Consider the following 23,323-nt stretch of genomic DNA (forward strand, 5'->3'; position numbering starts at 1 on the left):
AAAGTTATCTGATGATTATGTTAACTACTTCTTTGATTGCTAGGATTCCATTTATGAGCAAGTCCTTATCTTTACTAAAGAGCAGTCAGAAATACAAAGTCAGAGGCCAGATATCCCTTAAATCAAAGGAAAACTATGTTGCCTTTTGGATTAGGCCCTGTTTTAGAAGAGACAAACAAACACTAAAACACTTTATGACTCCATATGGAGTATAATATCATTCTGAAGAACGACAAAAACTAAAAGGTTTATTTGCTTCATTGCTTTAAAAAAATATGGGCTCTGAGTTCTCATGCTTGACCTTCTTTTAGCCAGCATAAGCTTATCAGGCCAGAAATGTAGTTGGAGCTTTTGGTTTTATGTGTTTTTGAAGTGTAATATAATTATTGCCCAGTTTAGAGGTTCCAAAATGTCTCCCCACAAGAATACGCTGCCTTTGACAATGCAGTTTAGGTTCCTGCTTTAAGTGTCCATGCTTAAGAAATACAAATACTGTGAAAAAAACACATTATTTTGGACAACTAGCTCTTCCCAGATGAACAAAAAAAGATTTTATCTTTGCTGCTTTCTGCTTAAGAGATTCTACTCAATAAAAATATTAAGGGACTAGTTCCTGACTTTTTCTGTGTAGTACAGAAGAACTAAGAAGACAGCTGCGAGTTCGGTACATCTACTGATGAGGGACCTGAACCAAGGTCATGAACTAGTGCGACAGGGCCATCATAGGCACTGCATTAAAGCAGAGAGCAAATATTTACTGTCTATGAAAAAAATCTCAGAAAGCACAAAAAAAACCAGCAGAGCTAAATAGCAGGGAAACAAAGGTCTTTAAAAGTATGAAGTCACTCTTCAAAAAGCTTCATTTGTGTACAAATGAAAAATGAACGCAAAGAATATTGAAATCTGCACATTCTATGTAAAAACTCAATTAGAGAGGCCAGAAAAGAATTTAAGGAGGAACTTGAAAAGTCATAAAAGATAAAATTCAATGCTATTGGAAATATATTAAGAACAGAAAAATTGCTAAAGAATCTATGAGCCCTATATGTTATAAAAGCATACAAAGGGCATTTCGAAAAGGCAAGATCACAACAAAGATTATTCATAATTTTTATATGTTGAAGATGTTATGGAATCAACACACACACCAAAAAAAAAGAAACAAAAATATCACTGAAGAATATAATTAAGGAAACAGTAGTAACTAAACTAGTGGCACAAAGTCTTTTGCTTAGAAGTCCCTTCTCAGCTGAGGCCAGGAAGGTGATCAATGTGGCATCATTTTTGAAAGACCGCAGAAAAGATCAAGAGAACTGTAAAAGAACAAGAATGACAACTTGATTTGGCAAATTATGGGAAATTATAATAAACCATGAAATTAGTGGACATATGGACAAATATAGAATAGAATCTTTTGAGTTGGAAGGAACCCTTAATGGTCATCTAGTCCAACTCCCCTACAGTGAACAGAGACATCTATGGCTAAATCAGAATGCTCATAAACCCATCCAGCCTGACCTTGAATGCCTCTAGGGATGGGGCATCCATCAGATCGCTGGGTAACCTGTTCCAGTGCCTCACCACCCATGTTATAAAAAACTGATTCCTTATACCCAATCCATGTTTCCTCTCTTTTAGTTTGGAAACATTTGCCTTGTCCTGTCACCACACACCCTGCTAAAGAGTACGTCCCCTTCTTTCTTACAGCCCCCACTGAGATACTGGAAGGCTGCTATCAGGTCTCCCCCAAGCCTTCTCTTCTCCAGTCCCATCTCTCTCAGCCTGTCCTCATAGGGGAGGTATTCTATCCCTTGGATCATCTACTGGAGAACAAAATGAAATGATACACACTGCTTTTTATGGAAGGAAGTCATGAACTTATCAATCCAAAGGAGTCAGTTAATATAGACAAAGGAGGTAAGATGATACAGTGCTCTGAGATTTCCAGAAGAAATTTCACAGTGCTTCTCAAAGCCTCTTAAGGAAACATAGCAGTCACAAGCTAAGAGAAACTTGATTATCTTTTCATGGATAATAAACTGGTTGAAAGATAGGAAAAGGAAGAGAGGGATACGTGGTCAGTTTTCCCCAGGGAAGCTGTCTACTAAGTATCTACTACACAGCTGTCTGTGTTGGGACCTGTGTGGTTAAAAATATTCAACAGCACTGGAAGCACTTTAGTACCTGAAATGCCATCTACTTTCAGGCATATTGTAGTGAAAAGGAGAAAGTACATAATTAATGAAGTACATATGCTGTATCAGTTTTGTAGTGTAGGCAAAATGCAGCTCTAAAAAGTAAACATGTCAAGAAATATCCCCCCAAACAGTGAATAGTGCCTACCTTATCAAACACAGAAGATTGACAATTCATCTTTATCTCTCCTTATCTGAGTAGCTTTTGCAAAGTCCTTCTATGACTTTGGCAAAGACAAATATATATTTTTTAAGTCTTGCACTTTTGTGATTTAATTTTCCTTTCTTCTCCACAGTTTGCTCCATTTGCCTCTCACAACACAGGAAATTGTGCTTGTACCAACTATTCTTCCAATAGAACTTATAGTAACATAATTTATTCTTTTCTTGACATCTTGGAATGTCAAGAATATCATGGAAGACAGACGTGACTTTACGTTATACTACTTCAGTTATATCAAATTTTATTAAAACTACGTGGTAAATAAAATGTCAGTCTTTCTGGAAAATGAAAGAGGTGCAAGATTTTTCCTACTAATGACTCTCAAAATTATGTTTGCATGACCTACAGCCAGTTTTTTGATGGATTAATTCCTATAATCCAACACTCGGTTTTTCCTTGCATTCTATGTCTTGCATCATTTTCATACTCCACTGCAAATTGCTAATGCTAGATTTCACTGTATGTCCAATATTCCTCTTAGCTCTCCACTGCAGAAGCAGATTATATGCACTGATATTAATTCTTTTTGTAAATACTTTAAATCCTTTTTAACAAAATATTCATTCTGCCAACCCATTTCACACAAAGGCTTCAATATGTGAACAGGGATTCTGGATCAGCTTTTCAAGAAGGAATAGGACACAAATTAACTGTTTTTAATAGAGAGCTTAGTGAATTTGTGAAGAGGGTTATTTGTGAAGAGGGCTCTTACATTAATGAATATGCTATATCTCTAGTTTTGTGAGCAATATCCTGAAAACTTGAAACTTCTGACTGAATGTCTTTCATACTTCAATCAGAGTGAATACATTTCATTTCATATTAAAAAAGGATTATGTGTTTTCTACATAGAGCAATAATAAGCAGTTACACCCTCTGGACTTCAGCTGGCCTGTGTCATCCAAGCCTGTCAAAAGACTTAACTGAGTCAGGCAAGGCTGAGAGTAGATTGGCCAACTGTGGTGCTTTTTTTTTTACATAGTTTGTATTGTCTGCTATGGGATCTGAATAAGATCAGTGATGGGAAACGAAAAATTTCCTATCAAGAAGTACATCCGCACTATTATTACATTACCAGAACAGCATAAGAGCAGAGCCACACATCAGATCTCCCATGATGCACATTTGGGCATTATACAAAGTCCTCACATGCACTAACATACAAATTGCCTTTAATGAAGAATCTCAGAATCTGCCACTGCTTTCATGAAAGGATCTTCGTGTACAAAAAAACCCAACATAAACCAATCAACAAAACTGTGTTGTTATTTGTAAGTAAAAGAGCAATCGCACAGAAGAGTCTTGTGATGAGTATGGCAAGGGGGGTTGTACTATATGATCTTTAAAGATCCCTGCCAAGCCAAACCGTTTTATGGCTCTGTGTTGGCTATGCAGCAGTCTTGTGCTTGACCTGGCATCCAGCAAATCCAGCTTGCACAATGGCCAAAACAGTTGTACTACCACAGGATCTAGGGAGAGATTTACGTTTTCCTTGTCCTGTCAAATCATGAAGAAAATGAGTGGCTCAAGATGACACAGCCTGCTTTTGACACATTAGCTCTTGTGCAGCCTCCAAGCTGTCATGATGTGGAAGAAATACTCAGTCACCTGCACAGCAAAATGGACTGCACAAATTGTAGTCTGGGTTAAGGACCAGGATGAAGTTGTTTAGGATCTCTAGTACTGCAGAACTAATCAAAATTTTGAGATTAACAGCCAAACTATAATTCGCAAGTTCTCTCATGCATCCTGGAGGGAATCAACAGTGTCATAAACTGTTACTAACTGAAGATCTAGCCAATTTTCCATTTTAAATGTTAGAAAGTTGTTAACAGAGCCAACACATCAACTCTAAGGTTTCTTTTTCATTTTTCCTTGAGTAGACTATGTCAAAATCCAAAGAGATGAAAGTGAATCAGTCCCTTGTTCTGAATCAACTAGTTGAAAAATAAAGTTATAATCTGAAAAATAAAGTTTCATCCTTTCTCTCTCTCTCTCAAAAAAAAAAAAAAAAAAAAAAGAAAAAAAGAAGAAAAAAAAAAGGCAAACAAGAATTGCATTTTGGGACTGACCTTCTTCTGGACCACTACCAATCTGCAGAGGAGTTTCACCAATTTCAAAGGAAACATAGATCAACTTCTTAATCTTTACAGGGTCATAAACACCTCTCTGTTCTCTCTCATGTTAGAAATCACTGTGAGTAACAAAGTTAAAGATTCTTGTACCATAAACTGAAAGAGCTGTTCTCATGTCTTCAAATCCATTCACCTTTCAGATGTTCAAATGATGTAATAAGTACTGCCTTGTGAAAAAAAATCTTCCCCTGAATCTGCAGGATTAATCATTTTACTTTCTGCTGCACTACTCAGGCATAAAAATATATGCTATGTGATGCTGCTTGTAGTACCATTATGGGTACTGCTTGTGAGATTGTGAAACTTTATCCTGTCCATTAAGCTGTACAGACAGATCAGTATATATACTTGCAGAAGAGCTCACTGTCTATATGAACTTAGATTTTCAGACATGAAGGATACAATCTCATCTACTGGGGTATTTGGGCCTAAATATAGTTTCAGTATGCTACAGTAGATTCAGAGTCACAACATTCTGAAGATACAGAAGAAGTTATGAATAGGCACAAGGAACATTTTTGCTTTTTTCTAAGGTTAGTATGTTTGTTCAGGATGAATATCAGAGGCTTTGAATAACTTAATACCTTGCATGTGCTTGGTATAGTTTTAGCACAGAAACCTTCTAAGCCAACAACTGAACACGAAAAGGATAAGGGAATAAATCCATGAAAACAAAAACTGGTACTTTTATTAACTCTATCAGTAAATATTCCCAGTATCATATAAAATGATGCCTCAATCTGATACAATCTTGATCAGAATAGAGCTGTCAATATGTGAATGCACTTCTTGGTGTATTAAGTAAGTTCACACTGTAGCATTTTAACTACAGAAGGCTAAGGCTAAAAGAACCAAAATAAATTAGAGGAACTTTTTTTTTTTTTATACACTGTCTCAATACTCCCTTAAAAAAGAACATTGGAAATGCCATTCTTGATCAGACGCATTGTTTCTACTGTCATAGGGCAGCACGGAAGTGGAATGCTCGAAGCAAAGTTGGACTCTTCATGTGCAGAAAAAGATTTAAAATTTTAAAATGTGATTTAATATGCTATTTTTCTTCAAATCTACTGTAAATGTAGTACATCCTGATATTACGCCCACTGTTGTTTAGGGTTTTTCGATTCTTAAGATTTAAGCCTCAAAAATTTCTTGCAACAAGTTGCATCATGTAACAATGCCCTAAATAGAAATTAATAGCCTTAACTGGCTTCACATTTCCCTAAAATTCACCATATTACAGTATTGAAATCCCTGTATTTGCTCTCCAGACTTGCCATTACTTTACATATTAGTACTTCATACATGAGAACCCTGTAAATTCTAATTTATCAAAATCCCAGCCTTTGGCTTTCTCTGGGATGTTTTCTAGGCCCAAGATCACTTCTACCACTTTTCCTTAAGAAAAGTAACTGTTGTTACAGAACAGATTTATATAACAGTTCTATTGAACCTCCAGTACATTTTAAAATGGCTGTCATGCACTCTTTTCCCCCCTTTTTGATTGCAATTGCACACTGACCTAAAGTGAGCTATCTGGAGTAAAACAATGGTTTTTGCATGCTTACAAAGACATAGCTTTGTGATAGAGGAGACTTCTAAAATCTGTAGATGAAATAATAACTTGATCCAATCACTTCAGACTTCAATCCAAAGGAGTCAGATACGTTCAGCTTCAAAATAAGCTTCACTTTGAAGACAAGTCAACAGCAGCTATGGAGAAAACAGCATGACCTCCAATCTGATTTCAACTAGCTCCAGTCTGGACAGTTATAGTCCTCCATTCCAGGATTAGTTTATGGAAATCTCTAGAGTACCCTTTTTTGTGTACTGGAAATACCTTGCTAAAGCTTCCTAAATGCTGAAATCAAATCTGTATTTTCCATAGCCACATATTTTTTTCTGGCTTTTAGTATTGTAAACATCCCATGCACAAGGGTTATTCTCTGGGCTTTTTCTTCAGTATATTTCAAGGTGACAGCAGAAGTTTTGTTTAAACTGCATTAATTCGGAATTATTATACAACTCATTTCTTTACTCTTACTTCAGCCCTCAGAGATATCTAACAACTCCAGTGTAACATGCAAATCCAGCTTTGTGCTGATGATGACGACTTTCAATTTCAGGACACCTGCAAATGTAATCCAAATTTATCTGCTAATATTACTAAGAAAACAAATAATTACAATCTGTCCCAAGTTTGTTCCTTTAAGAGATAAACAGTAATCTCTAATTAATCTGACATTTCTTCTGCCATGACAACCTATGTCCAGCTGGATACACCTTTTAGCTTCTACACCTGCTTGCTAGCAGTATATCACTTCAATGATCATCCTTCTTTGTAACACAACAAATCTGAAACCATATATATTGTAGCTGATGCATATTGATTGTAAAAAAAAAAAAAACAAACAACCAAACCACAAAACAGTTATCCTCTTGGAGAATAATGTTAGTAAAATATGCAGTGCTCTACGTTAGTATTATTGTAAGGAATTGATCTCCGCTTTTCATTCTACATCTTAATTCTTTTATTCTCTGAAGCTATTTGGTAATTTGAAAACCACAGATGAAGTGAAATAGCCTCTCTCCACCTGCAACACCATTTTCTTCTTTCTGAATGTAGATACATTTTTTCTATGGGCTTTGTTATCCTTTTCTTTCTTAAACAAGCAAAGAAATAGAATTAAACAAACAAACAAACAAATAAACATATTAAATACAGCTCTAGTCTTTCCAGTACTCCAATATGGGGTTATTTTGTTCTTCTTTCTTCACTGTAAATAACACGACATAGAAATCGATATTGCACTCAGTTTACTACATATAAATTGCTGCATTTCTATAGCACAGTAATTAGTATGACTGATGCTAATATTTTGAATTTTATCCAGGTGTTTATAGTAATCAAGAAAAGTTATTCTGTATAACCACACTGTCTGCATAGTTCTTATCACCTCCTTATTGTCTTTGTGGCACTTGATACTGATTGCAACTGAAGAAAGGACGCTCAGTGGAGTTAAGGCAGTACTCTGACACGGTACAGAAAATACCAGATGTGCTACTAGATTGCTATCTGGTGTGCACTGCTCTTGTGACTGCTAGACAGAGGATAGGAAGAAACTTTCTCCTTGCAGATATTGGTAGAAACACAGTCACACCTGTTGTTCTTTTTTGGTCTTAAATTTCCTCAAAATTCATTTCAGTTGCCACATATCTTCCCCTTTGCCTGAGACTGCTGAAATCTATTTATTTATTTATTTTGCAGTCCTCTCTGCTATGTCAGTTTTCATTTCATGGAAATACTTTCTACATATCAAAGAAAACTATAGTTATGGAACTAGTAAGTAGTTCCATAAGCACTGGAACTAATGACACTTGATTTCCTGCAAGTTTACCTTTCAGGACTTGGAAACTTTTCCTTGAGAGCCTCATTTCCTCTCCCCATATCTTCTGTCATTAGGCTTTAGTGGTCCTACAGTTGAAATTAAGAGACATGCAGTGGCTAACATGCACACTCACTATCACATGATGCAACCTGGTACACATATGGGACTCAGTGGTGGCCCTGCCTCTGAAGGTGGGAATGAATTTAATTTTTTGTCCTATAATGAATATTTTTCATGCAACTTTTTGCAATTTCATATTGTAACATAAGATGACTCTCCAAATCAAACAGTTACTTACTTACGGATAGAGGAGTTCTCACTGAACAGACCGCAATACGGTCTTGTAAGCCTTATTCCTTGATGAAACTAAGCTAAAACCATGTCACCTACCTTTTGACTTTTAGCCTGTAATGACGGAGTTTTGGGACACTTCCCAGAGATAACTGAATGTTTGTAGCTCCATAGTAATGAAAAATCTCAGGCTGGATGAAGCATGAGTCACCAGAAATTATCCTCAAGCTTCAGAATTACTTATTAATTCATTCTATCAGCATCTATAGTGCAGCACAAAACCTCAGCACCCAATGTCCCTTATTCCTTAATAACTGTATTTTTCTTTCCTATTCATATTCACAAATGAGCTTACCTAAGGGGAAACTGAACTTTATTTCTTGTAACGCTGAGCCTTTGGAGTGCTGTGCAGAGATTGAAGGAGCTTTCAAACACTTTTGCCTTGTGTGGTTATCAGACACACTAATGATCACAATTCAAACAGAGCCTGTAATAGCCAGGTGCAATGCATTACATCTAAGTTACAATAACAAAAACTGTACCTTCATCATGGGAGCTGCTGAAAAAAAGATAGCAATAATTATTACAGGACACAGGCTTTTAGGAAACAGAAATTCCGGATGTACTAAATAAGGCCTCCTTTCACTGATCAATAAGAGTCTCCATGTGGATGAAAGAACCTGGCTATTACCCGACTTTCAGGAATGCACAGACCATTCCCTACATCCAAAGCCTTGAGAAGGCTTACGCTCTGTTACATTATGATTTGTTTCCTATGGCACTTTAAATGAGACTTGGCCTTCTGAATCCAACATACATCATCTATATCACAGACACTCATTGGTTCAAGGGCAAAGCTCTTGAATGTGAGAACACTCATAAAGGACAACAGATCTAACTAGGTTTGAAAAAGAAATCTAAAATCAATTAGAATTGTTCCATAAAAGAAAATATCACAGGTGAGTAAGAAAGAAGACTCTGAAAGATTTTGTCATGGATGCAGGACAGAACTGCAGACATTGCCTATCATCATAGTTTGTACCAAACTGGATGCATTGCGTTAATACTGAATTAAGTGGAGTTTTGACAGTTTTTCAGAGATGAAAAAATTTTCAGCTTTAAATAGCTTCTAAAGTTACATGTGTCTCAAAAAAGAGATGCTTTATGCTGCTTTACTTTAAGCAAGAAAGTAAACAATGTGAATTTTAGCCTCATCAAACAGCAAAATGACTGTTGGAAATGTAGTTAAAGGCTATTTCGAATGCCTCACATTTGGATATATGTAGGGTGCTCTGAAACTAATGATCCCTATTTATTTCCGTGGAAACTACAACAGATGAAAAGAATGGCACAATTTGATAGAACAAGTTCTCAGCTACAAAACAACTGTTTTTCAACAGTTACCATGATTAGTATGCATTTTTGCCAGCTATGAACAAGAGCTTGCATGCTGCACTCACAAAAATCTGGACCAGTGGAGGTGACCAGCAGCCTCTGCCACCACTGCTGAAATGCACCATCCACCACCTCACCATGCTCACGTTGGTCTCCAGAAATGTTCATCAAGCATCAGTGAATGTCAGTGGGTGCACGTTTTTCCATATGGAAGAATTCCATATTTTGTTCATCCACACCTTTTTGTCAGATTGTCCCTCTGGTGCCATCTGTTACATGGCAACAGAATATAATGGAATATTATCAGGAATATTCAACTGCCATAACACCAACATCTGTTTCTGACTTCCTGGGTCAACATCATAAAATAAGAGGCATTACTATCGGAGCAGCCCTTGTGCATACACATCTTTTCATCAGCTTCTGTTTACTTTAAGTATGCATGGCTGATAATTCTCTTAACTGACATAGTTGGGCTTCTCAACTACCACAACTCTATGTGTCTGTGTTTTCCAAACATATATCTTGTGATTTCTTTGTGTTTTGCTTTTCCCCCTTATAATTACTCTACACTGCTTATAATTGCAATCGTATTTACATCATCAGAAGAAAGTAAGTTGTTCTTTGCTAAACATTTAAGACATATAAGAAGCAGCTAATGCTCACTGAAGTTTGCATAATAGACAGAAAAAGAATGAACACAAAATTGCCAAATGCCATAGAAAAAGAATAATCTTTGTGCTTCATACTTGTGAGAGTGTATTTTTCCGGTTTTGCAATAGAACATGAATTATTTGTCTTCAGTCTGAGAGGTCAAAGAGAGACTTTAAAAACAACAACAACAACAAAAAAAACCATTAAAAAGCATAATAAAAATCTTTTCTGTTTTTGTGAGACTGGGTATTTGGAGTTTATTTTGGGATATAGAAAATATTTTAAAGGCAGTTTGGTGCCCTTTCTGGTGGACAAAGTACTTCTGAAAACCTTCCATCTTCAAATTCTCTTTAAAAACTTAATGAAAGAAAACATTTCTGACATTTGCTTTTCCAAGACATCTTTTTTCTTCTTGTGTCATAACTGAAACTTTAGAACCAGAGAGTTTTTCTTCCCCAAGTTTTGTTTGTCTGGAACATTAAAATAATAATAAAAATATAATAATAAAAATATAATAATAATAATAATAATAATAATGATTTAAAAGATATGAATGCAACACTAGCAAATTTGTCTAAAAAATAAATGAAATTCTGTCATTCCTTTATTTCACAGAAACCTCTAACATGCTTTGTTTTACTGTATGGAATCATTAGTTACCAGACTTCCATTACAACAATAAAATTAATGCATGCTTTAGCATAACTGAAATGACAAGTACACATAAAGTATGTCACCCAAGTTGATCCTCAGATTAGATTTCTTATTCCAATAATTCTCAAAGCAAGTTATTTTTAATACTGACCTGGGGCCAATTCAAGTGAGATTATGCTACTCACAGGAAAAGAAGCTTTTTCTGAAACAAACGTACAATTTACCCGAGTATGCTGTAAAATCTAAAGAGATTTGTCCTCTGAGTCACATTAATTCAGTCCACAGAATTCCATGGTGCTTTCTCTAGCACGTGTATCACCTGAATACATTAGAGTAATACTTGTTTTCTCATCTACTTTATTATCCTATTACCCAATTCTGGCTGCTCTTAAATTTGGCCATGACAGCCTTTTCTCTTATTAGACAATTTCCAGCATTTTGTACTGACCTTGATTAACATAAAAATCTTGATGCAATCTTTGTGGCTCCATATTTTGATTTCAAGCTTCATTTGACCTTTAGGATTCTCTGTGGTCTTGTTCTCTGATACTATAAAAAGTTATGGTCTATATTCAGTGTAAACGCTTTTGATCCTGAGTCTTTGGTCAGCTATTTTCACGTACTAAGTAAACCTCAGAGAGAGATGCATCTTGAATACATCATCATGCTTTTCTATCTTTGGATTATTTGTTCATGATTATTTTATAAGATGCTAAGTTTGCAATAGCTGCAAGGAACTTTATCAAGTTCTAACAAAAGATATCCAATTGTCTTGGTTCATTTCTGCTATAAGAGATAAAGCCAAGGAACCAGCTGATGAGAAACATGCATAAAGCAAAACACAAGCAGTAGCCACCTGCTGTGCTATTACAGGCTAACAGTAATACAACAAAGCTGAAAGGGAGGAAAATGCTGAGTAAAAATTATGTGGTAGAAATCTGTGGACACAGACAGTAGCCATGGATATGGAAAAAGCAGCAAAATGAGAACAGCTAAATAGATTACGGCTGGCTGTACTGCAGATGCACAGACTGGTTTCACATTGGAAAACAGAAGACGTACGTACTCCTGCAACATAAAATCTGGTCTCCTGATAGTGCTGGCAAACAAGCTGTAGGCTTTCTTTTTTAAGGAAACAGTATTTCCTTTTGACTCCTGCCCTGCCACTGAAAAACTATTCTAAAACGAAGAATCATCATAGTTGAGTCCCAAGACAGCATTTAGTCCTCCCTACACCTCTGATGCATCATAAATTTCATTTCAAGATGAAATGAAATCTAATGTTGTTATTATCATCTTAAATGATATGCTCTCATCTACATGCTTCTTTCCTGCTTTTTATGAATATGAGTCTTGACTATACAGACAGCAGGCTCTGAGCAATACAGCTGCAGAAGATATATGACAACCCATGCTATTTGAGAACTCATACTTAATGAAAGAAAATAAGAAACCAGGAGTGCTTTCTTTTATATTAGAGCTATCACCTGATCACTGAAAAGAACTGGGTATTTTAAGTCCTTGGTTCTATTTTCACATATGCCTTTAATTCACATGGTGAAATCCTGGCTCATAGCATCACTGTTATAGAACCATATAGTAGAATCACAGAATGGCCTGGGTTGAAAAGGACCTCAAGTATCATCTAGTTTCAACCCCTCTGCCATGGGCAGGGTCACCAACCACTGGACCAGGCTGCGCAGAGCCACATCCAGCCTGGCCTTGAATGTCTCCAAGGGTGGGGCATCCACAACCTCCTTGGGCAACCTGTTCCACTGTGTCACCACCCTCTTTTACTCCAGATCTGATAGATATCCAGTAAGCACTGTACAAAACTACTATCACTTTCACTGTCTTTCTGAGGTTACTTAGGGTTCCAAGTTCTGAGATACTGAAAAAAAAAAAGGGGGGGGGTTTAAAAACAAATGGAACTCAGAAAATATCTTTCACCACTTAAGTTTGTAGCCTTATTACATCTTTCACCAAATAAGTGTGTAGCATTATTACACCTATTAAAGATGTGAAATTGGTAATAAGAGGGCAAGATAATTTCTACTTTATTAACTATGGTAGAAACCCATAATTTTACTTCTTTCAGAGGACACATACTATTACCAAACAAAATGGTTGAAGTAAAAGAAACTAATGAATAAATAGGTTTTAATTTTAGTGCTCTTATTAGAATTTTATTAAAATGAATATTTGATTAACTGAACAATTATAAAAAAAGTCATAAAAATATTTCAGATTGCTTTTTCCTACATTAATGAAAAAAAGCAACTTCTTAGGAATAATAAAGAAATAATGAAGTAGTTCTCAAGATTCATCTATCCACAAAGTCCTACAACAGCTACAAAACCTTTGACTCAAGACAGGCTTACTTCCAGGTCCGAATTCACTGAGACTTAAACAAAAGACAGATTTGACAAGCAGAATTCCTTGTCTCACAAAAACATCAGGACCTATCAAGGGCTTCTACTTGAGGTTGGTTTCCATTGGTACCTAAGTCATACGGACTGCTTTTCTGAACAACTGAACATCCACAAATGCACTGGTAACTGTTTTGTTACACCAAACATGTAAACTATTAATCCTAGTAACAATGATCTCAAATCAGTGATAATTATAACATTTTTACAAGATTTTATATTTTCTTTGTGCAATTTCTGAAGAAAATCAGTAACATATTTTTCATTACAGTCCATGAGAAAATTGCGTGCGGAACAAAATAATTCTTTCTTGCATGCGAACTAAGATGGGATAAACAGGGATGACTGACACAGAATACTTTCAAACTGTGTTCTTTTATTTGTTATCCATTAAGGTTTAGCAACAGATCTAATCCATATGTTTGATTTTTTTGTGAACATCAGGGAGAGACAAATATTTTTTGAAAAATACGTAGAAGTTATTAGGTTGATTCTTATAGTTTAGCTAAAACACATGAGCAAACCTGCTGAATGTTTTCAATCTATTGAAAATTCAATTTTTACACCAGGATGAATATTAAAGAGAGAACAAACTCTGGGAAAATACACACAAAAAATATTTGAAAGGTTTAATACTGAATTACTGCCAGGCTAACAAGTTGTCCATGACAAACCTCAGAATTAACTGACACTTTGAAATTAAAGCACACAAAAATTGGTTTAATATATGGGAAAAAAAATCTTTCTTTTCCGTATTTAGATTTCTGGAACAAAGTTCAGTACATATTTCTCAGCGTGCAACATTAGATCTGGCTACAAAACACTACAACTTTAAACAGAACTGCCAGCTTCTGTCTAAGCTGTGCCTGTTTTCAGTCACTGGGGAGATTAACAATACCTTCTGTCATTCAGCAGCAGAATCCATCTTCTTCAGTTTCAACCACTTCAAATTTTCACCCAGGTTATGCTTTCTACATAATATTCTCTTCACTGACAATCCATTACTGGAATTCAATTTAGATGCAACATGAAATAGCACCACAAGGTTCATCTTCTGATATTCACCTATATATGCTAAGATTTTCCTTCAGCTTCTAATGGTCCAGCAACAAAATCCCTTCCTTTACCTTTGACAGTATTATCCATTCAGCAACATCCACACCAAGGTTATTTTCCAGCTGTACTGCAGTGAATATGCCACCCTGCTCACTGTGTATTGCTGCTGGTTTCCCTTACCCATTCTCTCCTACATACCGCCTCATCATCTTCAAGAAAGCAATGTTCCATTTTGATGTGCTCATTTCATGAAATGTAATACCTATGCTCATTCAGATATAAGAAGAAAACCCTATACACTTTTCCATATGTTTGTCTTCATAAATGGGTCAACCACAATATATTTCTATCCATTCATAATTGTCCTACAGTAGCCTTGAAACTTGGCAGCTGTTAGGCTACTGTCATGCTAAGATCACCGTCACTACTCGAGTTTACTTCAGCACTTGCTGGTGGTTTCATGTAATTTGTATTCACTTCCTGTCTTATTACTTCTTTAGATTTTAAACTTATCCCTTCTGTACTGCACAGGACATGTGATACCAGAATCTTGGGTTCATACCAAGAGTTCCTATATACTCTGGTGATAAAAATAAAAAATGCTATATACCTGCCAAGGACACAGCCCTTATCCGCACCAATCTTGCCTCAGGAAGCCCATATTCTAGATGATATTGTATAAAAACTGAATGATATATATTTCTCTGATAAATTTCAAAACATTTGAGCAACACAGGGACAAATTCTAGTGACAGAGACATCTAGAGACAGAGACATTCTAGTGACTCATGTTAGAGCTACAGTGTATGGGCACACACACATCTGCTGAAGAACAAGCTGAGATTTACTTACCACACTGCAGCCAGGACAGTCAGGACCATTTTCACAAGTCCTACGCCGAGCCTGAATCCCCCCTCCGCATTGAGCCGTGCAGCGTTCCCATGGACCCCAGCCTGTCCAAAACACATGAGGGGGGCACAACAAATGCTCATTGCAGTACCTGTGAGAGAAGGCAAACAAGGCAAAGAATCTGTTTAGTACCAAGACAACACCTTTTCCAAGTTGCTCATTTGATTATTCAGATAGATGTTTTCACTAGGAAATATTTTATATAACGAGTCCCTCTCCATTCATGAAACATTGAGCTAACAATTGTCACACTGCACAGAGTTTAAACATTTGTTGAAGCATTTGTTTACTCTATTCAGTGCCTTTATGCAATCTGTGTGAAACAAGCATGCCACTGCACTGTGAGCACATAAGCAATATTTGCAACTACTTTAATAATAACAGATGTGTCTCTGTGTCCAGAGAAGTGAGTCAACCAAATGAAAGGCAACCGTTTATGCAGGCAGTATTTTATCTGACTAGACAAGCAATGATTAGGACTCATTTCTCTCCTCTTCATAGAGCACTAAACTTCCTTTTGTTTTCTACTGGGTCTCTGCTTTTACGGGTAAAATAAAATCTGAAACACTGACTCTAGGCATACAGAACTATGCTGTTTTGATAGTGTTATTACTTTAGCTTTTAAAGGGTTTTAAAAAAAGGGTTTTTAAAAAAGGGTTTAAAAGGCTTTTAGCTACTATGATCCTTGAAGGATTTTCCAGTGGGCTATAAACTGATTTAGTTTAGAGGGATACCAGATATTCAAGAGAAGGAGGAACATTTAACTATGGAGCTTTGTTACTATAACCAGACGTTCAGATAATACCAACTATCTCAAGTTTTAGTGACTTAAAAAAACAAAACCCTAAAATTCTGCTTATTTATTTATTTATTTATTTATTTTACTCGTGTTGCTAGAGTATAGGTAGAGTATTCCATGTGCTGCTTGGTAAAGACTCTCTGTGTATGACCAAGGGATTTAGGATACCAGAAAGCATGCGTAGGTTTCTAACATGGGCCAAGGTCATAGAGTCATAGTATCATCAATATTGAAAAAGATCTCCAAGATTATCAAGTCCAAATTTTAGGTCTTATCTGAAATGAAGTAAAGCCTTGACAGTGTTCAGAAAACAGCTGATCCCCAAAGTGTTCAAGTCTTGTGGATGCCACTGTATCGCTCTTGTTGCTACTGCTTCTGATTGTCTTGAATGAACAAATCCATCATTACAATATATCCTCATTTCTTACACCAGCTATTCCATATACACTGTTCTCTTACCTTTAGTCATATTGCTCTCTCCTGCCATGAAAACTGTACTTAATACTTCAGTAATTCACTTTCTACATAAAGGGAAACAATGACAGCATAAACTGTTGTCATTTTCAACAAGAATAACCATAGCAACAATTTTTTTTATAGAAAGCCCTAGGATTCTCAAGCTCTAATTCTCCATTGCCAAAGAATTTGCATGTTCAGAATTCTGTAGGAAAAAAAACCAAAAACAACAAAACAAAAAAATACTGTTGTCTATTTTATATATATATTTGTATATATATATACACACCAGTAGGTTTATCCCAAACGCTGGAGTTAATCACTCAAAATTTGTCTACAGGTCTGAGAAACCCCACTAAAATTTAAAAGGTTGGGAATGGGATAAATGGGGTAGGGATGTTTAGTTTTGTCTTTCTGTATTATTAAATTAACTACTAACAGCTCGTATTGACCCTGTCTATTCTTCTCCAGAAAACTGAGGAAAAACAAAAAAACCTCAGTGCTTATGAATCTGCTATCTCAGAAATCTTCTACATATGATTTGGGTAAATTTTTTTTCAATCTTTGTTTCAATCTTTCGTTTTCTCCTATATGTTCATTATTTGCAATTTTCAGTTTATGTCACCCAAGTTGATCCTCAGATTAGATTTCTTATTCTAATAATGTTCATTATTAAATGATCATTATTTGCAATTTACAGTTCTCATTATGCTATTCATTCCTAAAGATGCAGATGAATGTTCTGTGACTGGATATTCCTCCCCCGAAACTCAGATAGCTGCACGTATATCATCACATGCACTCATTTATGGGAATATTTGTGATAGCTCATCTCTTGATCATTTGTTGAGAATGTGTACCCAATTAAGTATACATGCAACATCACCATTTATTCATTCAAATGAGTACATATTTTGCATAATTTAATTAGTTTTTAATGGAGATGTGTTAAATTAATTTGGGATACACAAACAGGATTAAGCAAGTCCGCCATGAAATGTACAATTACTGATATTCAGCCACACAAAAATTGAGACTAAGGGTGGGATTCATCTCACCATAAAATAGACACATGCTATGTAGCTCTCTAGAAATGAAGTAGCAATTATTTTAAAAGTAGTAATCATTTTAAAAACATGATTTATGGCACTGTAATGTAAAGGTCACAGAAATACAGTACTCGGTGTATTGATTTCTCTCCACTAACTGTAACGGCTGTGTGGGAGATGAATATCTATGCTTCCACACAGTCAATGGAAATTTTGTTGATACAAACTACAGAGCTAGAATGATTCATTTGATCAAATTTAGGAATATAAACTAGAATGAAACAAATTACTCTGTTCTCCACTACTCGTATTGACTAGATTTCCACAGACCATAGATGAAGCACAGCATAAACACATTGAAGGCACTTGAAGTCAGGTATGACAGATCTCACTTAAATGAGATTCCTGACACTATGCAGTGACTCCTGTAATGCCATTGTGCTGTACCACCTGCTCTCAAGTGGGAGACAGAAATTAAGTCTAACAAATGACACAGTAAACAGCTCAAAAGCCAGCAGTTCTGCTAACCAAAGCTACTTAAGTATGCAGCTGAAAGTACAAAATGAAACTGAAAAAAGCCCTAACGTGCCCATACAACTACTTAACTTCAATTCATGAAAAAGAAATAAAATCAACAGAATTGATTGTTAATTTTACATTTTTTTCAGAAAAGGAAAAAAAAAAAACAACACTTCAAGCAAACAAACAATGAAACCACAGTGTACAAGTTAAATTTACTTTCCTTTTAGAAAGCCAACCTCTAAAAACATCAGGTATGCTTTCAAAATTAGAGACATCCCTGCAATTGAACTTTGAGCACTGTCCTACAGCAAGAAGCTTTGAGCCAAGCTTCATTTTATTTCTTTTTGGCTGCATTTCAAGTCACTCAGTAACCCTTTTTCCCTTTTGCTCTTTCTTCCCCTCTTAATTTTGTTCTCAGGACCCACAGGGCTAACATTTTAAAGTAATTCAACAAAAGATCTGTGAAACCACTGCCCTCTCCCCTAATCCCATCTCTAACTGCAATGAGGTCAGAAGGAAGAACAGCCTAGAGAAATGTGAGTTTTGTATAGTGACCTTTCCCATTTTCTCTTAGAGTGAAACCAAGTTTTAATTTTCTAATAAATGAACTGTCATAATGGGGGGAAAAAGAGCATCCCCTGTCTAGATATGCCCAGAACCATTAGGTACTAGAGTAACTTGTGATTTTTACTCCAGATAATTCTCGTAAAATTTGAATTTATTTCAATATTTTGACCCAGTGTCAAATTGCCACAGTGTCAGATTGCCATGCATCACTGACTAAAACAGGTTAACTATACAATAGTTATGTGCTTTTTTTTTATTCAATCAATAAATTCTATTTAGACACATAATAATTCTTAATTTTGAACAGTATCATGTTATTACGTATTTAAGAAAAACAAACTAATCACAATCATTGTCATACACAATACTGTTACATGGTGGGTACTCCCAGTTACAAGCTGCTCACTTAACAGGAAGTATGGACTGTGCTGAAATTGATGGGAATGCTTTAATTGAAGGCAGATATATGACACATGCACATGCCTTTCTGGAAGGAGATTGTTGAATCAACAGAAATCCCCTCCCAGGAGGCTGCTGAAGGCAGTGGAAGCTGAGGCATGTGCTCTCAGGGAATTCTGTGGAGGAGGAGTGAACGGAGAAACTGAGAAGCATGGGAGCAGACACTTCCCAGTAGGAAGAGCAACCATGGGGGCAGTGGAAAGCCCAAGACCTCTTGTGTTTGATTTGCTCTGCTAAAGGAGATCAAACTTGTTTGTACTGCTGTACAGAAATACGTAGAACTATAGTCAAGAAACAATTGACACTCAGTTATTCCTCCTTCTGAAAACAAGTCTGAGAGATCTGACTATTGGCTAACGATTGTGTTCAAAGAAAAAGGTGACTGCTTCTAATCTTGCACATAAGAAAGCTGCATTTTCAAACGTTTACTCCTTAACTGAAACTAATCCATTTTTCTAATCCTGATTTGTGTTGCTTTTTTCTTTTTTCCTTTGTAATGGAAGAAGACTACGCTCACTAAAAGCAATGGATTCTCATTCTAATATCTCTCATTTCTGCAGAGAGAGACCAAAGGACTTAATGAGTCTGTACCTACTGCGTCTTCCTCACAGAGGAAAAATATTTTCACTCAATTACAAAGTCAAGAAAGGACACTACAGACCTTATAAACTAAAATCTTGAGAATTTTCCAGTAGCTTCAGTGAATATTCCACACACAGAAAAAGAACAACAAAACGAAAGAAATTTTTAAGATCCTAGTGAATTCATCTGAACGTCTTCAATGTTGATTCTTAAATACAACATTATCTTATCTGTTAAAATCCTATTTTTACTCCCTCTCCATATTCTGTCCAAACACAGCAGCTGAACTTCTGACCTATTTCTACAAGGTGAATTGGCTTTCTAATCTAAGTATTTGCTGCTATCTTTTAACTGTTTTCTACTCCTTCACCCTTAAGCAACAGAACTAGCAACAACTTAACCTATTTGCAGAATTTAAAATTGGTAAATATTTCCACTGATTTCAAGGGAAAGATCAGCAAACACAGATCTGTCTGATATATTAGGTATTGTAGGATCTCAACTTTCATGAGGTAAAACAAGCATAGCCTAGACAAATATTTACTGCTTAATGCATGAACAAATATTATAAAACTGAATATTCATTCACGTCAGTAGGAGAATTAACCTCAACAATGCACTGCCTTTTCTGTGTTTCGTTTTTATGGAATTCTGTGCTGGATTTCTGCTGGGAACTGTGTTTGTTGAAAAGCAGTTGCAAAGTTTGCCATAATATCAGTTGTGGAAACTGAATCTCATATTTAAGCTCCTTGAACATGTGAAGGTGGCATGAATATGTACTTTAACAAAGACGAAAGCACAAAATTTGTAAACCACCTAATACTAATTTTTACTAAGTCCACACATTTATTCACTTTACTCGTGGGTTGAAGCCCCTAAGAAAGTAAAATGTTAGGCTGCTTATAAACATTCATTAATTTCCATGAGAAAATCAGAGAGGCTGCCAATTGGTACATCCTAGATGCCAAAAACAAACTGAACATTTCTTATGAACTACCAAACCTGGAGTATTTTCTCAGTCTGCCTAAATGTTTTGGACCCAGTTCTCAAGTACTCAGCATCCATGCAGCGCAGAGGCACTAGAGGCAAGCAGCAAATTAAGACTATTATCAATACTGGTACTCCATCGCCTTCAGCTCAAAAAACAGCTTCTCCACAAGATGTTAGAACCTCGAAGGCATCAAAAAGCCTTAATGGCCCCAGTCAACCTCACCTGAGGCCTCTGTCTACACCTAACAAGCCCAGGAGTTATATTGTCTCAACAGCTCCTCCAGCACTATTGGAGGAGTACTTTGCTCATTCCCTAGCCCAACGTGGAGCTCCCTTCTTCAGACCTCAACACATGGACTGATTTCTGGCTCTGGCACTACAGACCTGCCTGGTAACCACCAGATGTGGCCTGTGGTTTGGATTCGCATCTCAGACCTGCCTCAGCACCATGACATCACCCATAATCTAGAAACTGGCCTCCATCTCCAGGTTTGCTGTGGGTGGTGGGATGGATTCTGGCTGGGAAGTTTCCCAGGACTCTGCTTTTTACAGCTTTGAAGACTGATCCAAGTGCTTGGCTTGACACTGTCATAATCATGAGAAACAAGCATTTTAGGGACCCTTGTTCCTCTGGAAAAGTTGCTTTAGAAATGATATAACAGAATGTCCTAACATAACAAACCTTCTTAAAATAAAATACGTATAAAAGTATCAGCATACTGAAGCATCATGGATAGCCTAAACAAAATCAGAGTCAAGGCAGGAAAGTTAGCTGTGAGCAAACTAGTGAATGAAAGAAGGGCGGATATGGTGATGCAGGGCTGGTGAGTGGGAAGAGTTTCAAGGAGAAAATAAACAGTGACAGAGGAACTGTGAGAGAAAAAGGCACCCTGTGGGACATCCAAGATTACTGCTGAACTACATGACAGGGAAAGGACAAGTAAATCTCAGACTACAAAAGCAGAGCAACGGTAAGATCTCTATTTCTTTAGAACAACAACACACCAAATTTTAGCCCATCGGAGTTATTATTTAACTCATCTGAAGTATCACTTCCCATTTTGTAACTGCGTTTTTAATGCATTCAAGCCATTGTTTTAATACTGGACATTTATTTTATAATCAGATAATTATTGTATCTTTCTGTATTTCTCTGAAACACCTGATTGGACTTTTATTCAGTGCAAAAATTAGATGAACAGTGACTACTAACACTCATGTCCATCAGCAAAAAGTCTATTCAAATTAAACTCTTTTCTTCTGCACTCACTCTTATTGTGTCCTGCTCTGGACTGAACACTCAGTTCAAGAAAATCTGTTATTCATGCTGGGACAAAGCCACATAACAGCAGACGTAATTTTACATTTGGTGAACAGCTTTTAGGTTCAGCAACCTTTTTTCAGAAAGCAATTTCCAAAACAACGAAATGCTCTCCTCTGTGATGAAATGGTAAATATTCATGGTTTTGAAAAAGCAAGTGTTCACGTGTTCTACAATACTGGCCTTTTACATTCAGAATTAGAAAGACCAGGCCCCTGATCTTCTGTTAATACATAAATGTGTGATGCAATTTCACTTCACTGCAATCTCTTCATCTTCAGCAATGCCAGAACCGGTGCTTAATTAAATCTCCCCTACTGAAACTCACCGTAGAGGTTACTGAATCTGACTTTGATCTAACATCAGTATAGGATACAAAACCATACCTTCTCCCTTGGTTATGTGAAAGTATTTTACAAAAACACTGAAGTAAGTTGCAACTGCATACTGAGGGCAAATGTATCTACATACATCTATTGGAATGGATGTCTAGAGTACTCCAAACTCTTACGCCAGCACCAGTATTCTGACTTCTGTGCTTTTTGACATGCCTCAGGAAACATGATAATAAACGCATCTAAGAGTTGTAGATTATCTGAACTCTAGTTTGATTTAAATAAATATTTAATTTCTGTTAAAATTACTAGCATATAAATTGCAAGTTAGAGACTTCAGAGGAGGGCATGTGTAATGCAACCAGAGGCCTGAACTTCACATTCTGAGCTATTACACAGTGCTCAGTCTGGTAAAAAAGCAGCTAGATAGGGAAATCAATGTTTAAGCTGACTTGATCCGCTCAGGGGTTAACATACATGCAAACAAGTTAAAAAAAACCCCAACATCTGAAAGCTTAGTAAAAGATATTTGAGTCCAGGTGTATTGTATTTATTGAATATGAGACAGAGCCCTTGAAACTTCCCTTCATGTTATATAGAAGCTTAATTCATTTAAGACACAAAACATGAACTCATGGCATCAGTAACATACTGCTGTGACCTTCCTATATTTCGCTCTGAATTTCAGGTCTTGAGCCCAGGCAAGTTACAATTTAAACATACTGCAATCAATTTTCCAGGAGAATCAATTTTCAGGGTCTTAAGGGACAGCAGGTTCAGCACAATTCTCTGGCACTAGGAGCTCAGCTGGCTCAGAAGGGATGCAGCTAAGTGAAAGATGAAAGAACTGCTGCAGCCCCACATCCTTCCTAATGGGAATACTGCTATTGTGCAGCACATGGAGTTCAGGAGA

At 36.4% G+C, this 23,323-nt stretch overlaps 1 protein-coding gene across 1 annotated transcript in view; it reads right to left on the reverse strand.

Moving 5' to 3' along the window:
• The window catches only part of SEMA5A (semaphorin 5A), a gene marked incomplete at both ends in the record, with an annotated part of 216,220 nt that overhangs the window by 47,117 nt on the left and 145,780 nt on the right, over nucleotides 1–23,323 (reverse strand). Inside the window, one exon of the mRNA XM_079533089.1 lies at nucleotides 15,274–15,421. Within this exon, the coding sequence (XP_079389215.1) occupies nucleotides 15,274–15,421 (148 nt within the window). The remainder of the gene's footprint in view (nucleotides 1–15,273; nucleotides 15,422–23,323) is intronic.

This window comes from Tetrao urogallus (genome assembly GCF_951394365.1).
Source record: "Tetrao urogallus genome assembly, chromosome: 3".
In the NCBI taxonomy this organism is placed as follows: Eukaryota; Metazoa; Chordata; class Aves; order Galliformes; family Phasianidae; genus Tetrao; species Tetrao urogallus.